The sequence below is a fragment of the Anomaloglossus baeobatrachus genome, chromosome 1, assembly GCF_048569485.1.
Source record: "Anomaloglossus baeobatrachus isolate aAnoBae1 chromosome 1, aAnoBae1.hap1, whole genome shotgun sequence".
NCBI classification, from domain to species: domain Eukaryota; kingdom Metazoa; phylum Chordata; class Amphibia; order Anura; family Aromobatidae; genus Anomaloglossus; species Anomaloglossus baeobatrachus.
In genome coordinates, this window is record NC_134353.1 from 805,014,757 (window position 1) to 805,039,769 (window position 25,013).

Consider the following 25,013-nt stretch of genomic DNA (forward strand, 5'->3'; position numbering starts at 1 on the left):
TGAGCCAGTTTTTAACCCAGTTACACATATTTTTCCCTATCCCCATTATTCTCATTTTATGTACCAACCTTTTGTGTGGAACCGTATCAAAAGCTTTTGAAAAGTCCATACACACAACATCCACTGCATTTCCCTGGTCCAGGCTTGAACTTACCTCTTCATAGAAGCTGATCAAATTAGTTTGACAGGATCGATCCCTCATAAACCCATGTTGATACTCTGTCATAAGGTTATTTTTCTTGAGATACTTCAGTATAGTATCTCTCAAGAAACCCTCAAGGATTTTACCAACCGTAGAGGTTAAACTTACCGGCCTATAATTTCCCGGCTCAGTTTTTGTCCCTTTTTTGAATATTGGCACCGCATTTGCTATGCGCCAGTCCTGCGGTACCGACCCTGTTATTAAGGAATCTGAGAAGATTAAAAATAATGGTCTATCTATCACAGAACTCAATTCCTGTAGTACTCTGGGGTTTATGCCATCCGGGCCCGGAGATTTGTCAACCTTTGTGATTTCGAGGCGGCGGCGTACTTCCTGCTGGGTTAAGCAGGTAATATTCAAGGGTGAATTTATGGTATCACTGATCATGTCATCTGCCATGGCATTTTCTTGTATAAAAACCGTAGAAAAAAAGTCATTCAGCAGGTTGGCTTTACCCTCATCCCCTTCCACCATTTCACCAAGACTATTTGTAAGGGGGCCAACACTATCGCTTTTCAGTTTTTTACTGTTTATGTAGTTAAAGAATATTTTAGGATTATTTTTACTTTCTCTCGCAATGAGTCTCTCTGTCTCAAACTTAGCTAACTTAATTTGCTTTTTACATATTTTATTTAATTTTCTATAATTATATAATGCCTCATCACTACCTACCCTCTTTAAGTCTTTTAAGGCTTTCTGTTTTTCTTTTATTGCTTCCCTTACAGCTCTATTTAGCCATAGGGGTTTCCTCCTATTTCTAGCATGTTTGTTCCCATAGGGTATATTTTCTGCACAAGCCCTATTCAGGATGCCCATGGCAAGTTAAATCAGATTAAAAAATAAATAAATAAAAAAAAATTGCATTCCACTCAGACCAATGTTACTCTATCAGGCAGTTGCCATCTGTGATTATTTCCTCAGGCAGACTCGCACAGAGAAAGCAATCACAGCATGCCGCAAGTGTATGCGAGGGCTGTATTAACTCGCACCCATACAAATCTATGGGTGCAAGTGAAACATCGGACAGCACTCTGATGACATCTGAGTGTAGTGCGACATACGGATCAGTTCACAATAGAGGCAACAGAGAGATTAATCCCTCCCTCTCCTCCGCAGCTGTGAGCTGATCACAGAATCAGATCACAGTATAATGACAATCAGTTCATGCTCGCAGCAGAGCAGGAGGCAAGGGTCATTAGCATATCGCATCCGATGCCATATGCTCGTGTGGCCCTAGCCTAATACACTCCCTCCCCACCCCTCACTTTTGCTCCCAAGATTGGAAAAATACAGTATATATCACAGCACTGTACAATATTTTTTAGACAGGTATGGAAACAAGCTGTAAAGTAAGGATACTTTCAAAAACAGAAGTGTTAGTTTACTTTTACCAATTAACAAAAAAGAAATGTTAACTCAATATTTGGTGCAAAAGAGCATAATTTCTTTTCGGTACACTTGCACACAGTTTTTGAAGGAACTGAGTAGGGAGGTTGTTCCAAATATCTGGAGAACTGATCACACATTATCTGTGCTGTGGATGTAGACTTGTGCAAATCCTTCTGTCTCTTCATGTCCAGACAAATTCGATGTTGATCACAGGGCTCTGTTGGGGCCATATCATCACTTCTAGGACATGTTGTTCTTCTTTAAGCTAAGGTTAGTTAATTACAGTCGCTGTATGTTTGGGGTCATTGTCTGGCAATAGAATAAATTCAGACACCTTCTTGTTGGTATTGCATGATTGCAAAGTATTTGCCAGTATTTCTCAGCATTTATGACCCAATAATAATTTATTCTACAGAAGGACAATGACCCCAGACATGTAGCCAATGGTATTAACTACCGTTAAAGGAAAGATCAAAAAGTCATACATTTGAAAATCTGACCCCCAGAGACTGGAATTACATGAAGAGAGAGGATTTTACACAAGGCAACATAAGATCTATGGTTAGTTTTCCAAGATGTTTTGAACAACCTCCCTGCAGAGTTTTTTCAAAAACATAGTGCAAGTTGTACCTAGAAGAATTGATGATGTTTTGAAGGCAAAGAGTAGTCCCGAAAAATATTAATTTAACTTAGTTTTCTCTTGTTTATCAAATTCACATTTCATTAATTGCTAAAAGATAAATTATACCTCTACATTTATGATTTTTAATTTGCAGCATTTTTTATATATTTTATTTATATTTTATATATACTTGAGATCAAAAACTGGAGAACAATCTATAATCACTTCCTTTTTCCAGACATGTAATCTACATGGGCCAACATTTGAAGGGTTTTTATAAGAGGGTACACCATGCCACTAGAACAGTGTTTTACAAAAGATCCAAAGTTTATCAACATAAAACCTTTACTTTGCCCAAAATATGATAATCATAATTAGAAAACTGCAATGACTGTAGCACAGAGAAAGATTATAACTACATTTTCTCAAGGTAACTACAGTCAATCAGTAGGGAGTGTACAGGCCTTTGCTTTGAATTACTTCAGCGCATCTGCGGCCACAGGACATCACTAATCTCTCACACTACTCTGTGTGATTTTGGTCCACTCTTCTTCCAAGTCTCATTTACATTCTTTTACTATTGTGGGTTTCTTGGCCATAACTTTTTTGCCAAGGATTTTCCAGAGGTTTTCCAGTGGGTTTTGATCAGGACTCTAAGCTGGCCATTTCACCGTTTCAATGTTTTCTGTTTCAAGGCACTGCTTTATCCGTTTTGCTGTGTGACAGGGGGCATTGTCCTGCATGAAAATTGCTGGCTGATTGAGTGATGAAAGCAAGTAAGGAACCACGTGTTGTTGAAGAAGGTTCTGATAACACTTGGACTCACTCTGCTATGTAGCTGCAGAAAACATTCCCCAAACCATGATACTTCCTCCACCACCTTTCAATGACTTCTTAATACATTTTGGGTTCAGTCTTTCCCCAGTTTGTTGATGAACATAATGTTTCCCATAAGACCAAAATAAATTAAACTTGCTTTAATCACTAAAATGAACTGTGGATCACTTCTCCTCAGTCCAGACAACATCCTCCTCAACAAAGGGGAGTCTAGTCGTTTGATTCTTTCTGCTAATGAAAGGATTGGTCACTGCAGAGTGGGCTTTCAGTCCAAATGCTCTTAAACGTTGTGACACTGTATGACGAGACAGATTCTTACCCTGTTCAATGCTGAACTGAGGAGAAATGCCAGCTGCAATGTAGAAATGATTACCCATGGAGATTCTCTGCATTATCCTGTCCTCTCTTACATTTGTCTTTCAATGGCGACCACCTTCTTGGGGGACTTGAAAGAGTTTGTGATGTTGTAAAGATGCAATATTCTCGAAATCACAGACTTAGAACTACCAACTACTCTTGCTATGGCTGATAGGGTCACCCCTTTGGCTTTCATCTGGACATCTTGCTGTCGGAGGGTTTCATTCACTTTGGAATGGCACACCATTTTTGAAAAGTCAGTGCAAACTGGAAACTTAGGCTGCCAGTTACATGGGGTTTGTCAGATAATAAAGGAAAATAGCAACAGGTTCCAGATTAACACAAATAACGTGCAGTGATCTGAAAGAGTTCTCTAATTTTGATCAGTACTCTTTTTCATGTATCTCATTTTATTATGTGCTTGTGAAAAAATTCAATTTATGAAATAAGCTTAAAATACGGCTAGTTACCTCATGTTAGGAAATAATCACATAGGACTACACAATGACCTTAACATTTAGGAAATTGTGTATTGTTCTCTAATTTTGATCTCCAGTGTATATAGAGAGAAAATCTGTGTTCTGCATCTGAGCAGACAGTAGAAATTATAAAACGAGTTTTAGGCGAATTGCTCTCTCAGACATAAAAGAAAGTCTATTTGGTGTCCTTTTATAACCTCTCGAATTTTTACTTGCAAAAAGGTGTCAATCCAAAGTAAGACATATCAAAGGAAGTTTTAAGAAAAAAAGAAATGGAAGATATACATAATATAATGAGTACTGGTTTTCCTGTAAGAGGCTCCACTCTGCCCGAAATTAGCTTCAATATACAAGGAGACTGAGAGATGAAAGAAGTATCAAAATCCTAATAACCATTAATGCTAATATAAAAAAACATTACTGAGTGTTTGAGGAATGACAAAGCTTATTTCAGTATTCGGTAATCAAGCGATCAATGGAGATGTCCAGGACTGGGCTCATGTAGCTGGAGAATTTCTAAACAAGTCCCGGAAGGAACGATCAGTGCCCTAATTAATACGTCCGTTACCAAATGTTGTACTTCTATAATCAGTCACAATTACATATATCTAAATCCCAGTAGATCCTTTTTATAGGTACAGAGAAGAACAACTTACCGTACACCTTTTTTTTTTGTTTTTTTTAAATGATAATGGATTTGTTTCATTATGACTCGATACCTGATTATTTGTTTTTATTGTTCTTTAACTGCAATAATGGGGATTAACAAGGGTATTTCATGGAAACCCTACTTTGAGTGGCGGCGCCATAACATCAACTTTAGGATGCCAAATTCTGTGGATTGGCAGAGACAATAATGGAGTATACAGGGACAGCACACTGTAATTTTTTTATTACTATAACCCTCTATGCTGATTCATGTAATAGTGGGATACATGAAACAGACTGAGGATTTGTCTGATAGATTTCAAAAGATATAACCTGTTTCTATGGTGTTTACAGTATGTCTCTCTCATGACATCATTGCATGTGACCATAGCCAATAATCTCCCTTGACGGAGGGCAGAATAAGATCTCTGTAAGTCCCTACGTTGTTACATACACCCTTCAACAATGAAATAGCAACAACAACAAGGAAAAGTTGTGGGATTATAGAAATCAATAGATACCGTATTTTTCAGACTATAAGACGCACTTTTTCCCCCCAAATGTTGGGGGGAAGTGGGGTGTGTGTCTTATAGTCTGAATGTAGGGCTTCGGGGAATGAGGGTGCTGCAGTGGAGCGGGTCATCGACGGCACGAGCAGGCTGTAGCAGCCTGCCGTGACCATGTGGACGCGCTCATTTCATATGCACGCCCATCATCCCGCCCATCATCTCTCAGCGCTGACAGGTGGGCGGGATGATGGGCGTGGGGTGCGCACATATTACACATATTAAACAGCCTGCCTGCATGATCACCCCTGGAAACTACAGCCTGCAGTGATCATGTGCGGCTGTATTCACTGCTCCCCGCGCATCATCATCAGCGCGGGGTGCAGTGAATCAGTATACTCACCGGCCACGAAACCTGCAGCACCGCGATGTCCTCCTGTCTGCCGGCCGCGGCTGTGTGGAGACTAGCAGTGCGCACAGCGATGACATCATCGCTATGCGCACGTGTCCAAACGCAGCTACCGCCGGCACAGACAGGAGGACATCGCAATGCTGCAGGGATCGTAGCCGGCTCCACTCAGTGGTGCTGCTGCTGACACAGATGGGAGGAGGAGCGATGCTGCAGGGAGTGAGGTAAGGGGAGTATGAACATTTATTTATTTATTTATTTTTATGTGCCACAGGATGCTGCCCGTATACCAGGATGGGGGTATATAGCAGGATGAGGGTATATTATGAGCAGAATAGGGGTATATGAGCAGGATGGGGGTATAAGAGCAGGATGGGGGTATAAGAGCAGGATGGGGGTATAAGAGCAGGATGGGGGTATAAGAGCAGGATGGGGGTATAAGAGCAGGATGGGGGTATAAGAGCAAAATGGGGGTATAAGAGCAGGATGGGGGTATAAGAGCAGGATGAAGGGATATGAGCAGGATGAAGGGATATGAGCAGGATGGGGGTATATGAGCAGGATGGGGGTATATGAGCAGGATGGGGGTATATGAGCAGGATGGGGGTATATGAGCAGGATGGGGGTATATGAGCAGGATGGGGGTATATGAGCAGGATGGGGGTATATGAGCAGGATGGGGGTATATGAGCAGGATGGGGGTATAAGAGCAGGATGGGGGTATAAGAGCAGGATGGAAGTATAAGAGCAGGATGGGGGTATAAGAGCAGGATAGGGGTATAAGAGCAGGATGGGGGTATAAGAGCAGGATGGGGGTATATGAGCAGGATGGGGGTATAAGAGCAGGATGGGGGTATATGAGCAGGATGAAGGTATATGAGCAGGATGAAGGTATATGAGCAGGATGAAGGTATATGAGCAGGATGGGGTATATGAGCAGGATGGGGTATATGAGCAGGATGGGGTATATGAGCAGGATGGGGGTATATGAGCAGGATGGGGGTATATGAGCAGGATGGGGGTATATGAGCAGGATGGGGGTATATGAGCAGGATGGGGGTATATGAGCAGGATGCGGGTATATGAGAAGGATGGGGGTATATGAGCAGGATGGGGTATATGAGCAGGATGGGGGTATATGAGCAGGATGGGGGTATATGAGCAGGATGGGGGTATATGAGCAGGATGGGGGTATATGAGCAGGATGGGGGTATATGAGCAGGATGCGGGTATATGAGAAGGATGGGGGTATATGAGCAGGATGGGGGTATATGAGCAGGATGGGGGTATATGAGCAGGATGGGGGTATATGAGCAGGATGGGGGTATATGAGCAGAATGGGGGTATACAGCAGGATGGGGGTATACAGCAGGATGGGGGTATACAGCAGGATGGGGGTATGTAGCAGGATGGAGGTATATAGCAAGATGGAGGTATATAGCAGGATGGGGCCATATGCCAGGATGGGTTATATAGCAGGATACGGCCATATGCCAGGATGATGGTATATAGCAGGATTGGGGCTATACCAGGATGAGGGACATATACTGTATATACAAGGCAGGAGGATCATTACCAGGCTGGGGTACCTTATTAGAGAATTTGGGGACATTACCCCCATAACAGTGTCAGCAGCAGATCCTCGCCCCATAACAGTGTGTCGTGACACAGGATGCGGGCCGTATGCCAGGATGGGGGTATATAGCAGGATGGGGGTGTATAGCAGGATGAGGGCATATAGCAGGATGGGGGTATATTATGAGCAGAATGTGTATATTATGAGCAGAATGGGGGTATATGAGCAGGATGGGGGTATAAGAGCAGGATGGGGGTATAAGAGCAGGATGGGGGTATATGAGCAGGATGGGGGTATATGAGCAGGATGGGGGTATATGAGCAGAATGGGGGTATATGAACAGAATGGGGGTATACGAGCAGAATGGGGGTATACAGCAGGATGGGGGCATACAGCAGGATGAGGGTATGTAGCAGGATGGGGGTATATGAGCAGGATGGGGGTATACAGCAGGATGGGGGTATGTAGCAGGATGGAGGTATATAGCAGGATGGGGCCATATGCCAGGATGGGTTATATAGCAGGATGGGGCCATATGCCAGGATGGGTTATATAGCAGGATGGGGCCATATGCCAGGATGGGGTATATAGCAGGATACGGTCATATGCCAGGATGATGGCATATAGCAGGATGGGGGCTATACCAGGATAAGGGACATATACTGTATATACAAGGCAGGAGGATCATTACCAGGCTGGGGTACCTTAGAAGAGAATTTGGGGACATAATCCCCATAACAGTGTCAGCAGCAGATCCTCGCCCATAACAGTGTGTCATGACCACATTTTTTGCTTAAAATTTTATATTCTTATTTTCCTCCTCTAAAACCAGGGTGCATCTTATGGTCCGAAAAATACGCTATCTTACCGATATTTAAAAGATGGAAACAATTTTTAAAACTAAAATATCGAGTATGAGCATCATGCTCAGGAATACACACTTACACACCTTGGCTGCTGTCATGGAGGTCATTAATTATCGCCTGAGGAATGTTTTGCTATGCTCAATATATTTGGACTCACAAAACCTCAATATAGGAGGAACATACTGCATGGCATTGAAGCATTGGAAAATGGCTCCTGGAACACATTGCAGCAATGACCATACCACTGATATTACTAGAAAAAAAAAAAAACAATCTAAATACAGTGCTATTAGTGTATGTGTAATGAAAACCAGAGCTGTCCACATTATGCCACCTCACACTATATTCCCAGGAGTAGGAACGGTGTGATGTTTCCCCATGAAGACCTCTTCAAGGTTTTGCACATGTGGTCTTCAAACCAATTTACAGTTATCATTACTGTGTCCAGGATAAAAGCAGAACTCCAGAGCTCAATATACAATGCAGAGATCTAGAGATCACATGTGCAATGCCTTGGACATCACATCATTCTCACTCTTAGTATTATAGTGTAGGGTAGCAAAATGTACAATTGACGAACTCCACCAGTCTTCACTCCATGTACACCAAGAGCCCAGCGTTATATTGCTGTGGTGGTGTAAGTAGCCCAGTAACCATTTTTCAACACCGCAACACCATCCTGTATGTTGCTTATGCTATCTTGAGTAGCGTATATGTGCTACCATGGGCTGCAGCATCTCCAGACTTATTTATCATTGAGCACATATGGCTGGCAACTGCAATTGTCGCTGCCAACAGTGGATTTTGATGATTTTCATAATCGTACATTATCGTACATTCCTCCAACAATCATTTATAACCTCAAGGTCAAGGCTTGTAAGTAGAGTTGAGCGCAGTTCGTGGTTCTCCAGTTCGCGGCTCGAGTGATTTTGGGGGCTGTTCTAGGTCGAACTAGAACTCGAGCTTTTTTGCAAAAGCTCGATAGTTCTAGATACGTTCGAGAACGGTTCTAGCAGCAAAAAGCAGGGCGTTTTACAGCTACAGTGTGCAGGAGCCATCGCTGGCAGCCTGCCAGAAGCTGGTAACCAAGATAAACATCGGGTATCCAACCAAAGCGCTTTGGTTAGTAACCCGATGTTTATCCTAGTTACGTGCAGGAAGCCCACACTTCCCTGCTCAGCTCGCTCCACCCCCTCCTGCCCGCGGCATGTACACTCTGCACACACACTCTGCACACACACTCTGCACACACACTCTGCACACACACTCTGCACACACACTCTGCACACACACTCTGCACACACACTCTGCACACACACTCTGCACACACACTCTGCACACATGGCCTTGCTCGGCTTACCTGCGGTGATGAAGTCCCGCCATCCCGACCTCAGCGCTGTCACTGTCCTCCATGGCCGCCGCTTGTCACATCACCTTCTCTCGCTTCCGACCCGAGACTGACTAGCGGCGACGTCACGGGCCTCTCGCGATACTTGGCTGTGAAGGCGGCGGTCATTGAACTCAGTGACAGGTGCTGTCGGCAGTGCAGGAGATCAGCGCAGGTAATGTACCTCGCTGACAGAAGCACTTGTCATGCCCTGCAGTGACCTGGGCTGACCTATTGATGTTAGCTCAGGTCACTGCACTGCTCTCCCAGCCAATGGGGAACATTCTGCTCTTCATTGACTGGGACAGTGTGGATCGTCATGGCAACCCCTTGGATTACACCAGACCTGGATTTGTTTTTCTTTCTAATAAATTGGTTAAAGAGGGAATGTTTTGGGGAGTGTTTTTTCAAATAAAAATGCGTTTGTCGTCTATTTTTTTTATTACTGACTGGGTTGGTGATGTCGGGTATCTGATAGACGCCTGACCTCACCAACCCCAGGGCTTGATGCCAGGTGACATTACACATCTGGTATTAACCCCATATATTACCCCGTTTGCCACCGCACCAGGGCGCGGGATGAGCTGGGGCGAAGCACCAGGAATGGCGCATCTAATGGATGCGCCACTTCTGGGGCGGCTGCGGCCTGCTATTTTTAGGCTGGGGAGAGTCCAATAACCATGGACCTCCCTAGTCTGAGAATATCAGGCCCCAGCTGTCTGCTTTACCTTGGCTGGTGATCCAATTTTGGGGGGACCCCTACGTGTTTTTTTTAAATTATTTATTTAATTTAAAATAACAGCGTGGGGTGCCCTCAGTTTTGGATTACCAGCCAAAGTGAGGTTGCCAGCTGTGGTCTGCAGGCTGCAGCCGTCTGCTTTGCCCTAAGCTGGCTACAAAACTAGGGGGAACCCTACGTCATTTATTTTTTTCATTTTTTTGGCTAAATACAAAGCTAAGCACCCCTTAGTGCCACATGAAAGGCAGCAAAGGGTGCAAAATTACAAAATGCAGGAGAGTGGGACATTATGTGTCTTTCTGCCATTATAATGACAGAAAAGACTGATATGAAGTGCACAAGCACAGGAAAATCACCAGAGCGCTCTACGCTGTGAAAACCAGTAGAAAATGGCACTGGAGGGAACATGTGACCGCCTCATGTAGGATGAAGCTATGGATCCTGGGTAAATTTATGCATTTACCCTCCTTCAGTTTTTTTGCAGTACACAAAAAAAACGGAAGGCACATGGATGACAAACAGATGACATACGGACCGTCTACGGAACGGAAACGGATGCCACACGGATGCACCCGTGAAAAAAAACGGACTGTTTTTTGCAGACCGCAAAAATGGATCGGTCGTGTTAATGTAGCCTTATTCTGATCTGCCGTTTATAAACAGCAGGCAGAAATAAGTGAATAACGCCCCCCAGCGTCAGAAAATCTCCGGGGTTTCAGGGCTAGCTGAGACCCTGGAGATCATGATTCAGGACGGTTTTTCTGGTCCCCGCTCACGTGATCACAGGTATACACCGTACACCGATGATCATGTTACAGTAAATGACAGCGCCGGTAAAAAATTATTTATCTCCCATCTGGCATGAACAAACACTTCTTCTCCACTTTTTCTCCGGTCGGTCTACCCATTAGCTCTGCCATGCATAGTGTAGCTCTACACCTACTGCCATGTTACTTTATGATTGACATCTCTTTCGTACCAGAGCTGTCTAAGTCTACTCTGACCCCATATTTGTCATTACTATATTGTCCTTGTACTGTATTATGACATTTGTATCATGTGTTTCATTTCTTGCTGTGTTGCAATTTTTTTGCTGCCTCCCAATTGTACCTCTACATTGTTCGAGTTTATGTTATTGTTCTCTCACTCTTATCTGATACTGATTATTGTCATTTTTCATGATTACATGCAGATAAGTCCAATCTGACGAAGGCTCAGGCCGAAACGTCATTTGTAACTTGTTTTGGACAAAAACATATATGCTTATGAAAAAAATGTTTTTCTTAATACGGACCAATAAAGAGTGATTTTGCATTACTATCCGTTGTGACTTACTGACTTAGTCTGGGAGATTTAGAGTGCCGAGGTTACTCACTAATTTTATCTATTATTACCTCTGAGCACCTATATACCAGTGAGCAGAACTTCCTCTACAGTAGTTCTCCTGATTAGGCATGCCCTTACCTCATGAGCAGGGCATTGCAGCTTTGGTAGCAACCATTACGACATGGACTCTGCTGCTGTGGACCCGGGGAGAGAGTGCAGATTCATTGCACCCACACTCCTCACATGAAGGGTCTGCACTCCTAGAAAATGGGGGATACGTTCCCTGAGTGTCTCCCCCCCATATTCTAGACGGTCCAGAGTCGTCGTGGGACCCCTTTATTTTTTTTCTTACAATAAATTGGTGAAAGAGGAAATGTTTTGGGGACTGTTTTTTCAAATAAATTTCTTTTGTCGATTTTTTTTTTTTTTGTTAGTACTGACAGTTTATGATGTTGGGTATCTAGTGGATGCGCCACGTCTGGGGTGCCTGCGGCCTGCTATTTTTAGGCTGTGAAGGCCCAATAACTATGAACCTTCCCACCCTGAGAATACCAGACCACAGCTGTCCGCTTTACCTTGACTGGTGATCCAATTTGGGGGGGACCCTACTTTTATTGTGTAATTATTAATATTTATAAAATAATTATAAAAAAGAGCCTGAGGGGACCTCCACATTGGATCCCCAACCACGGTAAAGCTGCCAGCTGTGGTTTTCAGGCTACAGCCGTCTGCTTTACCCTAGCTGGCTATCAAAAATGGGGGGACCCAACGTCATTTTTTTTTTTTTTAACTATTTTTTAAATAGAAAAAATTAATGGGCTTCCCTGTATTTTGATTGCCAACCAAGGTAACGGCAGGCAGATGGGGGTGGCAACCCATAGCTGTCTGCTTTATCTGCGCTGAGAATCAAAAATACCGTGGAGCGCTACGTCATTTTTTTAAAGATTTATTTTTACAGCCCTGTGATGTCCAGCAATCAAAATACAGGGAAGCCCATTTTATTTTTAGTTATTTAAATAAATAATTAAAAAAAATATATATGGGCTCCCGCTGCATTTTTTGTATTGCTAGCTAAGGGTAATCCAAGCAGCTACTGGCTGCTAACCCCCACTGCTTGGTGTTACCTTCACTGGCAATGGAAAATCCACGGAAGCATTTTTAATTTTTTTTGCCAAAAAACTACAAAAAAAGGACGTGAGCTTCGCCATATTTTTGTATGCTAGCCAGGTATAGCAGGCAGGTGCTGGAAGAGTTGGATACAGCGCCAGAAGATGGCGCTTCTATGAAAATGCCATTTTCTGAGGCGGCTGCAGACTGCAATTCGCAGCAGTGGGGCCCAGAAAGCTCAGGCCAACCTGTGCTGCGGATTCCAATCCCCAGCTGCCTAGTTGTACCTGGCTGGACACAAAAATGGGGCGAAGCCTACGTCATTTGTTTTCTAATTATTTCATGAAATAATAAAAAAAGGGCTTCCCTTTATTTTTGGTTCCCAGCCGGGTACAAATAGGCAACTGGGGGTTGGGGGCAGCCGTACCTGCCTGCTGTACCTAGCTAGCATACAAAAATATGGCGAAGCCCACATAATTTTTTCAGGGGGCAAAAAACTTCTGCATACAGTCCTGGATGGAGTATGCTGAGCCTTGTAGTTCTGCAGCTTGCTGTCTGTCTGTATGGAGAAGAGCAGACAGCAGCTGCAGAACTACAAGGCTCAGCATACTCCATCCAGGACTGTATGCAGACGTTTTTTGCTCACCAAAAAAATGACATGGGCTTCGCCTTCAACTGGCTGCCTCCAACCCCCAGTTGCCTATTTGTACCCGGCTGGGAACCAAAAATATAGGGAAGCCCGTTTTTTTTTAATTATTTCACTTATTTCATGAAATAATTAAAAAACAAATGACGTGGGCTTCGCCCCATTTTTGTGTCCAGCCAGGTACAACTAGGCAGCTGGGGATTGGAATCCGCAGCACAGGTTAGCCCGAGGTTTCTGGGCGCCTCTGCTGCGAATTGCAGTCCGCAGCCGTCCCAGAAAATGGCGCTCTCATAGAAGCGCCATCATCTGGCGCTGTATCCAACTCTTCCAACAGCCCTGGAGCCGGGTGGCTTGTTGGGTAATCATGAGTTAATACTGGCTTTATTTTACTAGCCAGTATTAAGCCAGAGATTCTTAATGTCAGGCACGTTTGACCCGGCCATTAAGAATCTCCAATAAAGGGTTAAAAAAAAAAAAAGACACCACACAGAGAAAAAATACTTTAATAGAAATAAATACAGACACATTAGAGACTCCATCTTTATTACCCCCTGTCAGCCCTCCACGATCCATGGTCTTCTGTCTTTCTCGTTCAACAAATGCAGCTCTGCTACATCACTGCTGCATGGGGGAAGACGCTGCTTCCCGTGGAGCATTCACTCCGTGAAAGCTGCACGAGAAGCAGCGTGCAGCCTTCACTCCGTGAGTGATCAGTGCTGCTAGCGGTAACGCTGACAGACGCGTTACCATAGCAACGGTGCTCCCGGAGCCGCGGTTAGCGGTGACGTCACCGCTAACTGCGTTGCTATGGCAACGGTGATCTCCGTTAATGACCGGCTGTGTCAGCCGGTCCCTAACGGAGCGGGGAGTCGACCGTGTGCTAGAGCATGTCGCCGGTACACGGCGATACACAAATGTGCACCGTGTACCGGAGAGATGCACTCGCAGGTCCTACATGACGCGTCATAGTCATGTGACCAGTCTGTAGCCAATGAGATAATAGCCACGTGACTGGTCACATGGCTATTTTGACGTCACGATAGGTCTTGCATCTCTGCTGGCAGTGCCGGTCACCGGGAGGATTCAGCGATCATCGGATGGAATAGCGGCAGGAGACAGAGTGCAGGAGGGATCGCGTGGGGACCGGTAAGTGTTATGGCAATGTTTATTAACTGTATGTGTACATTTATAATGCATTTTTATGTGTTTGTGATTGCCTCCCATTATAGCCTATTGGTTCGAGTTCGGTTCGTCGAACGTTCGACAAACCGAACTCGAACGGGACCTCGGCTCGGCGAACCGACCTCGAGCCGAACCGCGACCGGTTCGCTCATCTCTACTTGTAAGTGCATGTATTTCTGTGCATTGTGTTCATATTTGACACTGAATAAATTGAGGTGATGTGAAAAAAAATGTTTCCTTTTTATCATTTGCATATCACTAACATGTCTTCAACACTGTAATTTCCAGAATTCAATGAACATTTTTTCCTGGTGTTGAAATTTTAATGTTGAGAAGTGTATAATAGTGGAATGTATGAAATATATTGGAATTGCATGACATTATTGCACACAATTAGAGCCAATATATATAGCTAACAGTTTCTACTAAGAAGTCTGTCAGTATAGTGCAGGGGTCTCAAACTCGGCTGGGTGTATGGGCCGCACAGAGGAAAAAAATAATTTGGGGGGGCCGCATTCTTTGCAGGACAAAGTGACATTTTTATTGGTACCATATGTAATATAATTTTTTTTTTTTTTACACACCTTTGGATCACTGATTTTGAACATTTTCACTTGTTTATTATAGCAAACGTGCACATTCTTTGTTTATATATAAAAAAATAAATAAATGAATACATTTTTTTTTTACATTTTATTGTTTTCTTGTAACGAATAGTCTTACAATTAGCACTATATAGAAATTTTGACCAACATCTTTTAGTAATGTTCCCCAACTTGTTGTAACATGCCCATCTTTGTCCCCTTGTAGTATTGTGCCCCATCCTAGTCCCCATCTCACAGTAATGTTCCCCATCCTTGTCCCCATCTTGTAGTAATGTGCCTCATCCTTGTCCCCATGTTATAGTAATGTGCCCATCCTTATCCCCATCCTATAATAATGTCCTCATCCTTGTCCCCATCTTATCGTAATGTGCCCATCCTGTACTAATGTGTTCATCCTTGTCCCCATCCTATTGTAATGTCCCCAATCTATAGTAATGTGCCCATCCTTGTCCCCTTGTAGCAATGTCCCCATCCTATAGTAATGTCCCCATTCTATAGCAATGTCCCCAGCCTTATCCCTATTCTATAGTAATGTTTCCCATCCTTGTCTCCTTGTAGTAATGCCCCTATCCTGTAGTACTGTGCCCATCCTAGTCCCCATCCTATAGTAATGTGCTCACCTTGTCCCCATCCTATAGTAATGTCCCCAGCCTTGTCCCCATTCTATAGTAATAATGTCCCCATCCAATAGTATTGTGCCCATCCTTGTAATGTCTCCATCCTATAGTAATGTCCCCAGCCTTATCCCCATCCCATAGTAATGTGCACACTTTCTCCCCATCCTGTAGTAATGGGCAGTGGCGGCGGCTGAAAGGGAGCAATGGCTATAAATTACCGATCGCTCTCCTCAGACTCCACAGACTCCGGAGTGAAGGTGAGGGGAGCGGTCTCCGGCCCCAGATCCACAGTGATTGGAGAGATCGGTCACAAGGCCGGTCTCTCCAATCAGAGCTGGGGGCGGGTGAAACAGAGGTCACCCAGTTCCAGCCAATGATCGGTGCTACAGCTGCACTGATCATGGCTGGATTTTAATGTTTCAACCATTTTCAATGGCTTAAACATTACAGTGGCTGTGATTAGCTGAGCGGCATTCGTCAGCCAATCACAGCCTCCATAGGTCCGGGGAGGAGACACCACCCCTCCTGAGATCAGGCAGAGGTCCCCTCCTCCCCGAATCTAAGGTATTTACAAAGTGATCGCAGCCACCGGGGATTCGGGGCCGCGATCTCACCATGACGTACTGGGTGCGTCATGGGTCCTTAAGTACCAGGGAGCCATGACGTACCCAGTATGTCATAGGTTGCTAAGGGGTGCCGTCCTTCACATACACAAAAAAAAAAAAAAAAAACATTCTTCTCACCTGTCCCACATTCCCTCGGCCGCCTCATCTCTGCTTCTTGCTGTCTGCAGGCCGTGCCCCCAGTGGCTATCGTGGCCGGTGCAGGGGCCGCAGCCACTGTCCGTGATTTATGTCAGATGATTGTATTGCCGGTGCGAGAGCGCAGCGCCGGCAAAACATTCATCTGACATAAAGAGCAGACAGTGGCTGCGGCCCCTGCACCGGCCGCGGTAGTGAACAGGGGGCACGGGCCTGGGGGCCACACGAAGCAGCCTTAGGGGCCGCATGCGGCCTGCGGACTACGTGTTTGAGACCCCTGGTATAGTGCATTGAAAAAGTATTCATACCGCATAAAAATTTCACATCTTTTCACGTTACACCAACACACAAATGTATTTTATTGGGATTTTATGTGATATACTAACACAAAGTAGCAAGAATTTGAGTAGTCTAAAAACAAAAATACACAGGTTACCAAATATTTTATAAAAATGAAAATTCTCTCATGCATTTCTATTAAGTCCTCTGTAGAGTGAAGCCCCCTAAAAAAAATCCTGAGTGACCAATTGCCTCCAGAAGTCACATAATTACTAAATTAAATCCACTTGTTTGTTATATTCTCAGTATAACTACACCTGTTCTGTGAAAACCTCAGAGGTTTGTTTGAGAACATTAGCGATCAAAGAACATACTGAAAACTAAGAAACACACCAGAAAGTTAGGTTATAAAAAAAAATACCCCAAGCTCTGAACATCTAACACAGCATTGTTCAATTCATCATCCAAAAATTGAAGGAGAATGGCACAAATGCAAACCTACCAAAACATTGCTGTCCAACTAAATGGACATCCTAAGCAAAGCAAGCACTGATTAGAGAAGCAGTCAAGAGGCTCATGTACACTCTGGAGAAGCTACAGAGATCCACAGTTCAAGTGGGGGAACCTGTCCACAAGACATTTATTAGTTGTAATAAATCTGGCCTTTATGGAACATTAATAAGAAGATAGCCATTGCTGAAAGGAAGACATAAGACATCCCATTTGCAGTTTGCAAAAAGCCATGTAGGGGACACAGCTAGCTTGTAAAAGAAAGAGCTTTGGTCAGATGAGATCAAAGTAGAACTTTTTGGGCTAAATACAAAACGTTATGGGTGGTGGAAAAAGAACACTATACATAGCCCTGAAAACACCATCCCCACTGTTGAACATAATGGTGGCAGCATCATGCTGTGGGTCTGCTTTTGCCCAGTAGTGACAGGGAAGCTGTTCAGAGTGATGGGAAGATAGAAAGAGAAAAAATATTATTTTTCCTCCAGGATTGCAGTAAGTGGCAGCAAAGGAAAACGACCCCAAACATACTAAAATAGCTACCATGGAATGGTTTAAATCAGGGGTGCAAAACTCCTTAGGGACCATAAAGAGTGCATGTTTTCAGGATTTCCTTAGCTTTGCATGGAATTCCTCACCTGTGCAATACTAAAGGAAAACCTGAAAACATGCACTGTTAAAGGCCCACGAAGACTGAAGTTATGCACGCCTGCTTTAGATCAAAGGATATTCATGTGTTCAAATGGCCCAGTCAGAGTCCAGATCTAAATACTATAGTGACTCTTTAGTAAGACATGAAAATTACAGTTCACAGATGCTCTCCATCCAATCTCACTAAGATAGAGAGATTTTAACAAAAAGAATGGGAAAACATTTCAGCCTCAAGATGTGCAAAGCTGGAAGAGACATACCTCCAAAAGACTTAAGGTACTGTCACACATAACGAGATCGCTAGCGAGATCGCAGCTGAGTCACCGTTTTGGTGACGCAGTAGCGATCTCGTTATGTGTGACACCTACCAGCGATCAGGCCCCTGCTGTGAGATCGCTAGTCGTTGCTGAATGGTCCAGGTCATTTTCTTCAAAGGCGATGTCCTGCTGGGCAGGACACATCGCTGTGTTTGACACTGTGTGACAGGGTCACAGTGACTGCTGAGATCGTTATACAGGTCGCTACTGCGACCTGTATTGTTCCTGCATCGCTGGTAAGATCTGACTGTGTGACATCTCACCTGCGACCTCCCAGCGACTTACCTGCGATCCCTATCAGGTCGCATCGTTTTCGGGATCGCTGGTAAGTCGTTGTGTGTGACTGGGCCTTTACAGCAGTATTTGCAGTGAAGGGTGATCCTACAAAGAATGACTGTTGAAATCTACCACCGGTTCCAAACAATTCAGTGCACCTTCCCAACTATCTCTATAGTTGTTTAGCTCATAAAAAACCAAAGCTGTCAATTAAGGATGAAAGGAAGAGATGAATGCAAAATAGGAAGAAAGGAGCACTAGACTGCTTGGCCACCACAAGGATGCACCAAGCCAATGTGCTTAAGTTAAACCGTTATTTTTTCTTAGTAAATCTTAGTAAATGATGTTTTCGGCATGGTAGAGAGGAGCTGGTTGAATAGGGTGGTATCCCAACCAATAATAGAAGACATAACTGCACTCTCATGAAGATATTTTTTTGCTGACAGACTAATGAATAATAATTAAAAAAAAAAAAAAACCTCATATGATTCAAAACACAAAAAAGTGAAATATCATATATTTAGAACACTTAAGTTTGGGGGCCGAGAGATTAATGGCATACTTGGGTTTTGGGGACGGGAGTTAGTGGTGTGATCGGCTTAATTGGTATGTCCTGCGTTTCTGCACGCTGGAGCGCGGACCGGGCATTTGATGGTTGTCGCATCAGGGACCGGGCATGTCCTGGCGTTTCCTACTTGTAGTACAGCCTTTCTAGACAGTGAACGTTGAATTTAATTATATCTACAGTAGATAATGGTGTATCATTTAAGCAATGTATATGTTGCCCTAGAAAGATACAGAATCAGCTTGCAATCATACATCAAAGTTAGGGACACTGCATATGGCATAAATGTACGTCATATATGTTGTAAAGGAGTTAATGGTTGCTGAAATAACTGGTCTTTAGAAACAGTTGTTGGAATGCCAGGCTGGTCACACCAACGAACTAGGCAAAACGGACATTCCCATTACGACAATCAATAAAAAGCTGGTCTGCCAGACAGCACGCGGAAACATCAGGCCACAACCACTAAACCAGTCACGTCCCCCAACTCCGGTCCCCAATACTGCAAGTATGCTAGATTTACTTACTAAAATGTCTACCAATCTTGGGGAAATGTGAGCACTTGTTTTTTTCCTTTCTTTCTTTTTGTGCCTGATAATGCAATCTTTCCCAAGCCTTGTTAGAAAACAATTGGTAACGATCTTTTTTTTTTTTACATCACAAATCCGCATTAACGAACATCCTCATTGGTAAAATAAAGTACCTGTTTTATTTTGCAATTTACTTACTTTGCCCAGTAATTCTCCAAGGGTCACATCTTCATGATTGAGAATCCATTTTTTATCCTGCAGAAACAAAAAGGAAATCATATCATTCTACACTTGATAAAAGATCTCTTAAGCAGATGGGGAGAACTGTAGAGAATATTACAATTACTACTACATTGCTGAAACCATCTTAAAAGCTCGTAAAATACTCTGGCACTACAGGATATTAAAAGCTACATTGCTGTAATTTCATTTTACAGAGTAAAGCCTACAGCATGATGGCGTATTTATAAGCATTGCACAGCGTGTACCGGTACACAATGATCTGGATACGGTGCCGTCTGCTTTTGAATACTAAAATTACTTACATGGAAGCAGATAAGAATGAAGCTCTCATAATGTTTAGTGATTTCTTATCAGCCTAATATCATACGCTTGGAAGAACTCAATTCTTGTCTTCTAATAAGATAAACATTCCTTTCTGCCACATTGTTAAAACGATCATAATAAGAGAAAACTTTTCAAATACACTGGAAATATTAAATTAGGCAGATACTATAAGGAGAGCAATGGAGAATAAAGCAAACCCAGGTTGTTTGCCAACGTGTGGGCCAATAGTCACCCAGCAATAATCAATCTACCTACTTATACTCGGTCATTCACTTCTTTTGCAAATAGCAGTTTCGCCCAAAAGGCCAGAACTGTAATTTCTGAACAATGCACGGGAGGCCTGCGAGTCACCTTACCACCCAGGTTGGGGCGGGGCCTCAGCCAACAAAGCCGATACCACGAAGCAACAATTTTCTGTTGGCTGAGGCCACGCCCCTACTGGTCACATAGGTATGACCTTAGAAAAGGTCCTACAAGTCATAAATTAAATCGATTGTATAATACTTATGCTAATTCTATGTATTCTATGCATACACCCCAGCTATTATCTGATCCTCAGCTGCTGTCACTCAAGAAGCTGATTATTTTATAAACTTTACTTTCTTCGATTTCAAAACCTAAACATCCTAGCTGACCCTGACCACTACAGGTATATATAGAATCAGCCTGATCGTGCCAGAATAGCACTGGCTTTAGGTTATATATGAAAATCCTGGTGATTGGTTCCCTTTAAAAGAAATCTGTCACCAGATTTTTACTACCTCATCTGAGAGCAGCATAATATAGAGACAGAGATTCTGATTCCAGCAATGTGTCACTTACTGGGCAGGTGACTATAGTTTCGCTAACATCACTGTTTAAATAGCAGACAATCACAAAAAGACTTCTAACCATGATGCCACGTAGTCCTCCATATTCATGACCTCAGTAAAACCCTGCCCCAGCACTGATTGGCAGTTTTCGGTGTGCACTGTGCCATAGGCAGAAAGTTGAAAATCGCTGGTGTTATACTGAGCTCAGCATTCAGACAACTAATAAATCTGCAGCAGATGAAACAGTTATTTTAGCAAAATTGCAGTCTCTGCATCTACATTATGTGCTGCTATCAGATTGCGTAAGAAAAACCTGGTGACAGGTTTCCTTAAAGAGAAGAAGGTTTTTGCTATGTAATCCAACAGATGGAACGGAGACCCTGATTCCAGTGATGTATCACTTAAGCACGTTATGTACATTAAATGACTGTCATCCGAAAGATGTCTTGGTAGATCGTTAGGCCAACAGACATCTCAGCTGATAGTCCAATACACAGTAGCACTCGTTTGGCCAAGTACTCCTGTGTTCTCTATGATAAAGCCATTGAATGACAAGTCGGTCAGAAGCTTCTCTGAGTAATCACAATGTAGTCAGCAGTCCGAAATTGGACATGCCTGATCCACATCTCTCCAGATCATCAGCTGGCTAGTGGCCCCATACATATTAGACCGTCGGCTGATCCTGTCAATATCAGCGGGTTCAGCCAACATTAGTTTAATCTGTATGGAGGCAATTTGTTTAGTGGGTGCAGCAAGTGTGATAAAATCTGTTTTCTCCACTGCAGATCTAACAGAGCTCGGAAGGCTGAGCTGTGTATATCCCAGCCCACACCACTGATTGTCAATATAAAATACACAGAAAGCTGCCAAAGAGCTGCTAATAAGTGGTGGAGTTGTGGTTGGACTAGGAGGCACGAGACAACTACTCATTTAGCGAATAGTAAGTTACACATCGCTGGAATCAAGGTCTCTGCCAAATCATGCTGCTCAAAGGTTCCATAGCAAAAATCTGTTGAAATAATCCCTTTAAAAATGTCATTATTAAATGTACCTGAAGTATGCATGAACCCAAGACAGATGGACAAGAGAAATATCTCTTTTTTCTCTGTACCCTTGGTTCACAATTGGCAGACATCTTCCAGGAAATCTATATATAAAGCTCTATACTTTTGTCATATTTCAGCAGCATAAAACCAATCTAAGTAATACAACCCCTTAAACCTTGCTGCGCCCAACTAGAAGGGGGATGTTACAGCTTTTACATCAGATCAAATTTGCTTCCCAAAAACACGTAGTACACATTTCTTATGACCAAACACTTATGTATTTCAAGCACAGAATAAAAAGAAAGCCTATAAAGATCAAGAGCTTTTCTACAAAGGCTGCATGAAAGTGCTACTGAAATGTTAAAACACTGCACAAACTATTTATACCTCGGACCAGACAATACTCGAGAGAGAAAGAACAAGAAACATGTCTCCAAGGATCAAACCAAGAAGCATTAAGCTGTCGGGTTAGAAGAGGCTAAATGGAAAGCGCAAACAAGACAAGAAAAGGTTATTTTTAAAATTGGTAGAGTGGTGATGAGGAAATGGAAACTGTGTCTTCCAATTTAGTACAAGCATTAGGTACGTTTCTAGACTTCTTGCACAGCTTCACACTTTCTGGAAAGCACGTGTACAACCAGATCTCATACTCTGATCCATCCAAAATAAAAATAAAAAACTTTGCAAAAAATATTGACAGAAAAAAAAAACCTATTTGTTATCATTACAACTCCACTCCTGACCTATATGTAGCTATAGTTTAGAGATTACATATAAACACAGTCTCCAGCCTGGCCGAAGTCTAAAGGGTGCTTTACACGCTGCGACATCGCTAGCGATCTCGTTAGCGATTTAACACGCCAGATCGCACATACGATTTGCCGAGATCGCACATGTGACCGGCGCTACAAAAATGTCCTATGTGCGATCTCGGCACATGTTATCTGCGATCTGGCGTGTCACATCGCTAACAAGATCGCTAGCGATGTCGCAGCGTCTAAAGCACCCTTTACACTTATGGTCTATCTACAGGAGACGTGATAACGGACTAGTGGAGGTCTCACTGCTGCGATCCCTAATGCTCATCAGAGCCATGTGTAGGGTCTACTGTATGTATGGAGTGGGGATGGAGCATGCAGTTGCTGATTCATACAATGGGGGGCTCGGCACCCTTGTTCTTGTGATCAATTGGATGGGTAGCCATAATGAAGGGCCAAAACTAGGGATGGTGCATATTTGTATTTTTTCCTATAGGGATGGAGCAGTGTTGCTCTTGTACCTTTTATCTACCGGGAAAGTAAAATTTAAACTGATATATCGATTCACAAAGCTTAAGGGTTAGGATAAAAAAAAAAGTTGTAATTTAAGAGTTCTAGTCACCTTTGGGTGTTGTCTATAGATGTAATGACTGAGAGACCACTAGTCCACGGGGACAAGATATTTAGTGCCAAAAAAAAAAAAAACAGATCAGATCCAGACAGGGAAAAAAGAAAAAAAAAAAGTTTAATATAAGGTCTTCTTTACAAAGATTGGATTTGACACAGATGTCAGTGTAATCAGCATCCCATGCATATATAGGGTTACTGCAATCTTTCCTGACTTTTGTTGCCCCTGCCATGTTAATAAATCACATGATGCTTATATCTGGAGACTAACATTAAAGCAGAGTATTACAGCTCTTTTAGAAAGGCTAATTCAGGCCATTAAAAATATCCTGCATGACCTAATAACGATGTATGTACACGGTGATGGTTAAAGGGGATATGTGACACTTAGCTGTTAGGCACATTGTAAAATATAAAAGTATCAGGCAGATGGTGGCTAACTACCTCTCTGTTGTCCCCTGGGTAGAACATCACAGTCAGCTCCTGACGGTGATTTGGCGGTTCCAATCTGCGGGGAGTGATTGCCGACATCATGGTGATTGACAGTCAGCTCCGCGCTGCTCAACTGTGGGCAGCCGGATGTCAATCAGCATGATGCCAGCAGTCACGCCCAGTCAACAGAGAATCACAGAAGAAAAAGATCTGCTCTGTTGACGTGGAGTAGCTGAATTGCCAGCAGGAATGGTCAGTAACCACACTGCGCCACCGCCAGGTACAACAGGCAGGTAGTTGTCTCTTTTAGCAATTGACTGTTTTTTATATATGTTTAAAAACTATGAATAATCCCGGACAACGCCTTTAAAATAAATGTTCTATGTATAAAGAATAGCATTTTATCGGCAGCACGTTGGGGCAATATGCTGCTATTAACAAGAACGATGATTTTTAAACTTGTTGATAAATTGGCGCAACCAACAAATGAGCTCTTTGTCAGTCTGTTTATAAGGACAAATAGTTGGGGAAAACTGTTACTACGAACAGTTGTCCCCAATTATAAGCCAGTCAATTAGGTTATAGGCCTCTGTGAATGTCAACGGATCTAATCAATGTGTTGATTGGAAACAGAGCAAGCTGCAAAAACAGTCCCCTCTATATTTGGTGCAGAAATGATGGGTTGGAGTTATTCAGCCCTTGAAAATAGAATCTGGTTAAAAGAAAAAAATATATAAATAAAATCTATTTTTTACAAGGGACATGTATTTGGATGTATGAAACCAGCAGCAGCAGGGAAGCAGGCTGTTATAGGTGAATGCTGTGAGACTGGAACCTGTCAGGTGCAATATGCACCCAGAACCACGAGCAGTTCTAGGTGCATATTGCTAATCCCTACCCATCTGTCATTAGTAGTATTGCCCATTGCCCAGCGTCATCAGAGGTGACACGCGTACATGTGTTCGTTGTCACCACATCAGATGCCGGGCAGTGCACATGACCAGAAGTCACCGCACTGATGATACTGGGCAATGAGCATTGAATAGCATATGTTAGCACACCCCTGTGGGCGTGCTAAAATGCTAAGAGGGCAAAACGAGCACAGAAACTAACACCCTTCTGACTATTCCCTGTGCTCATTAGCATATCATAAAGGATCTTTAGAAATACTTTTCTAAAGACCTCTTTATCTATGCTAGTGTACTAGTGTATACAGGGACCGTTAGGCAGGGATTAGCAATAAGCACCCGACAGGTTCAGCTCAACTTTACCATTTAGAAAACAAAACTATAACCCTAATTATGGGTAAGATGCACTTTAGACAGAATTTTACCAATGAGGTCCCTTTAATGATAAAAATTATGTTTCATCATGACTTGTAT

General features: G+C 43.1%; 1 protein-coding gene across 1 annotated transcript in view; it reads right to left on the reverse strand.

The window, feature by feature from the left end:
- FER (FER tyrosine kinase) overlaps window positions 1-25,013 on the reverse strand; it is a 369,513-nt gene that overhangs the window by 118,058 nt on the left and 226,442 nt on the right. Inside the window, exon 15 of the mRNA XM_075325025.1 lies at window positions 19,588-19,644. Within this exon, the coding sequence (XP_075181140.1) occupies window positions 19,588-19,644 (57 nt within the window). The remainder of the gene's footprint in view (window positions 1-19,587; window positions 19,645-25,013) is intronic.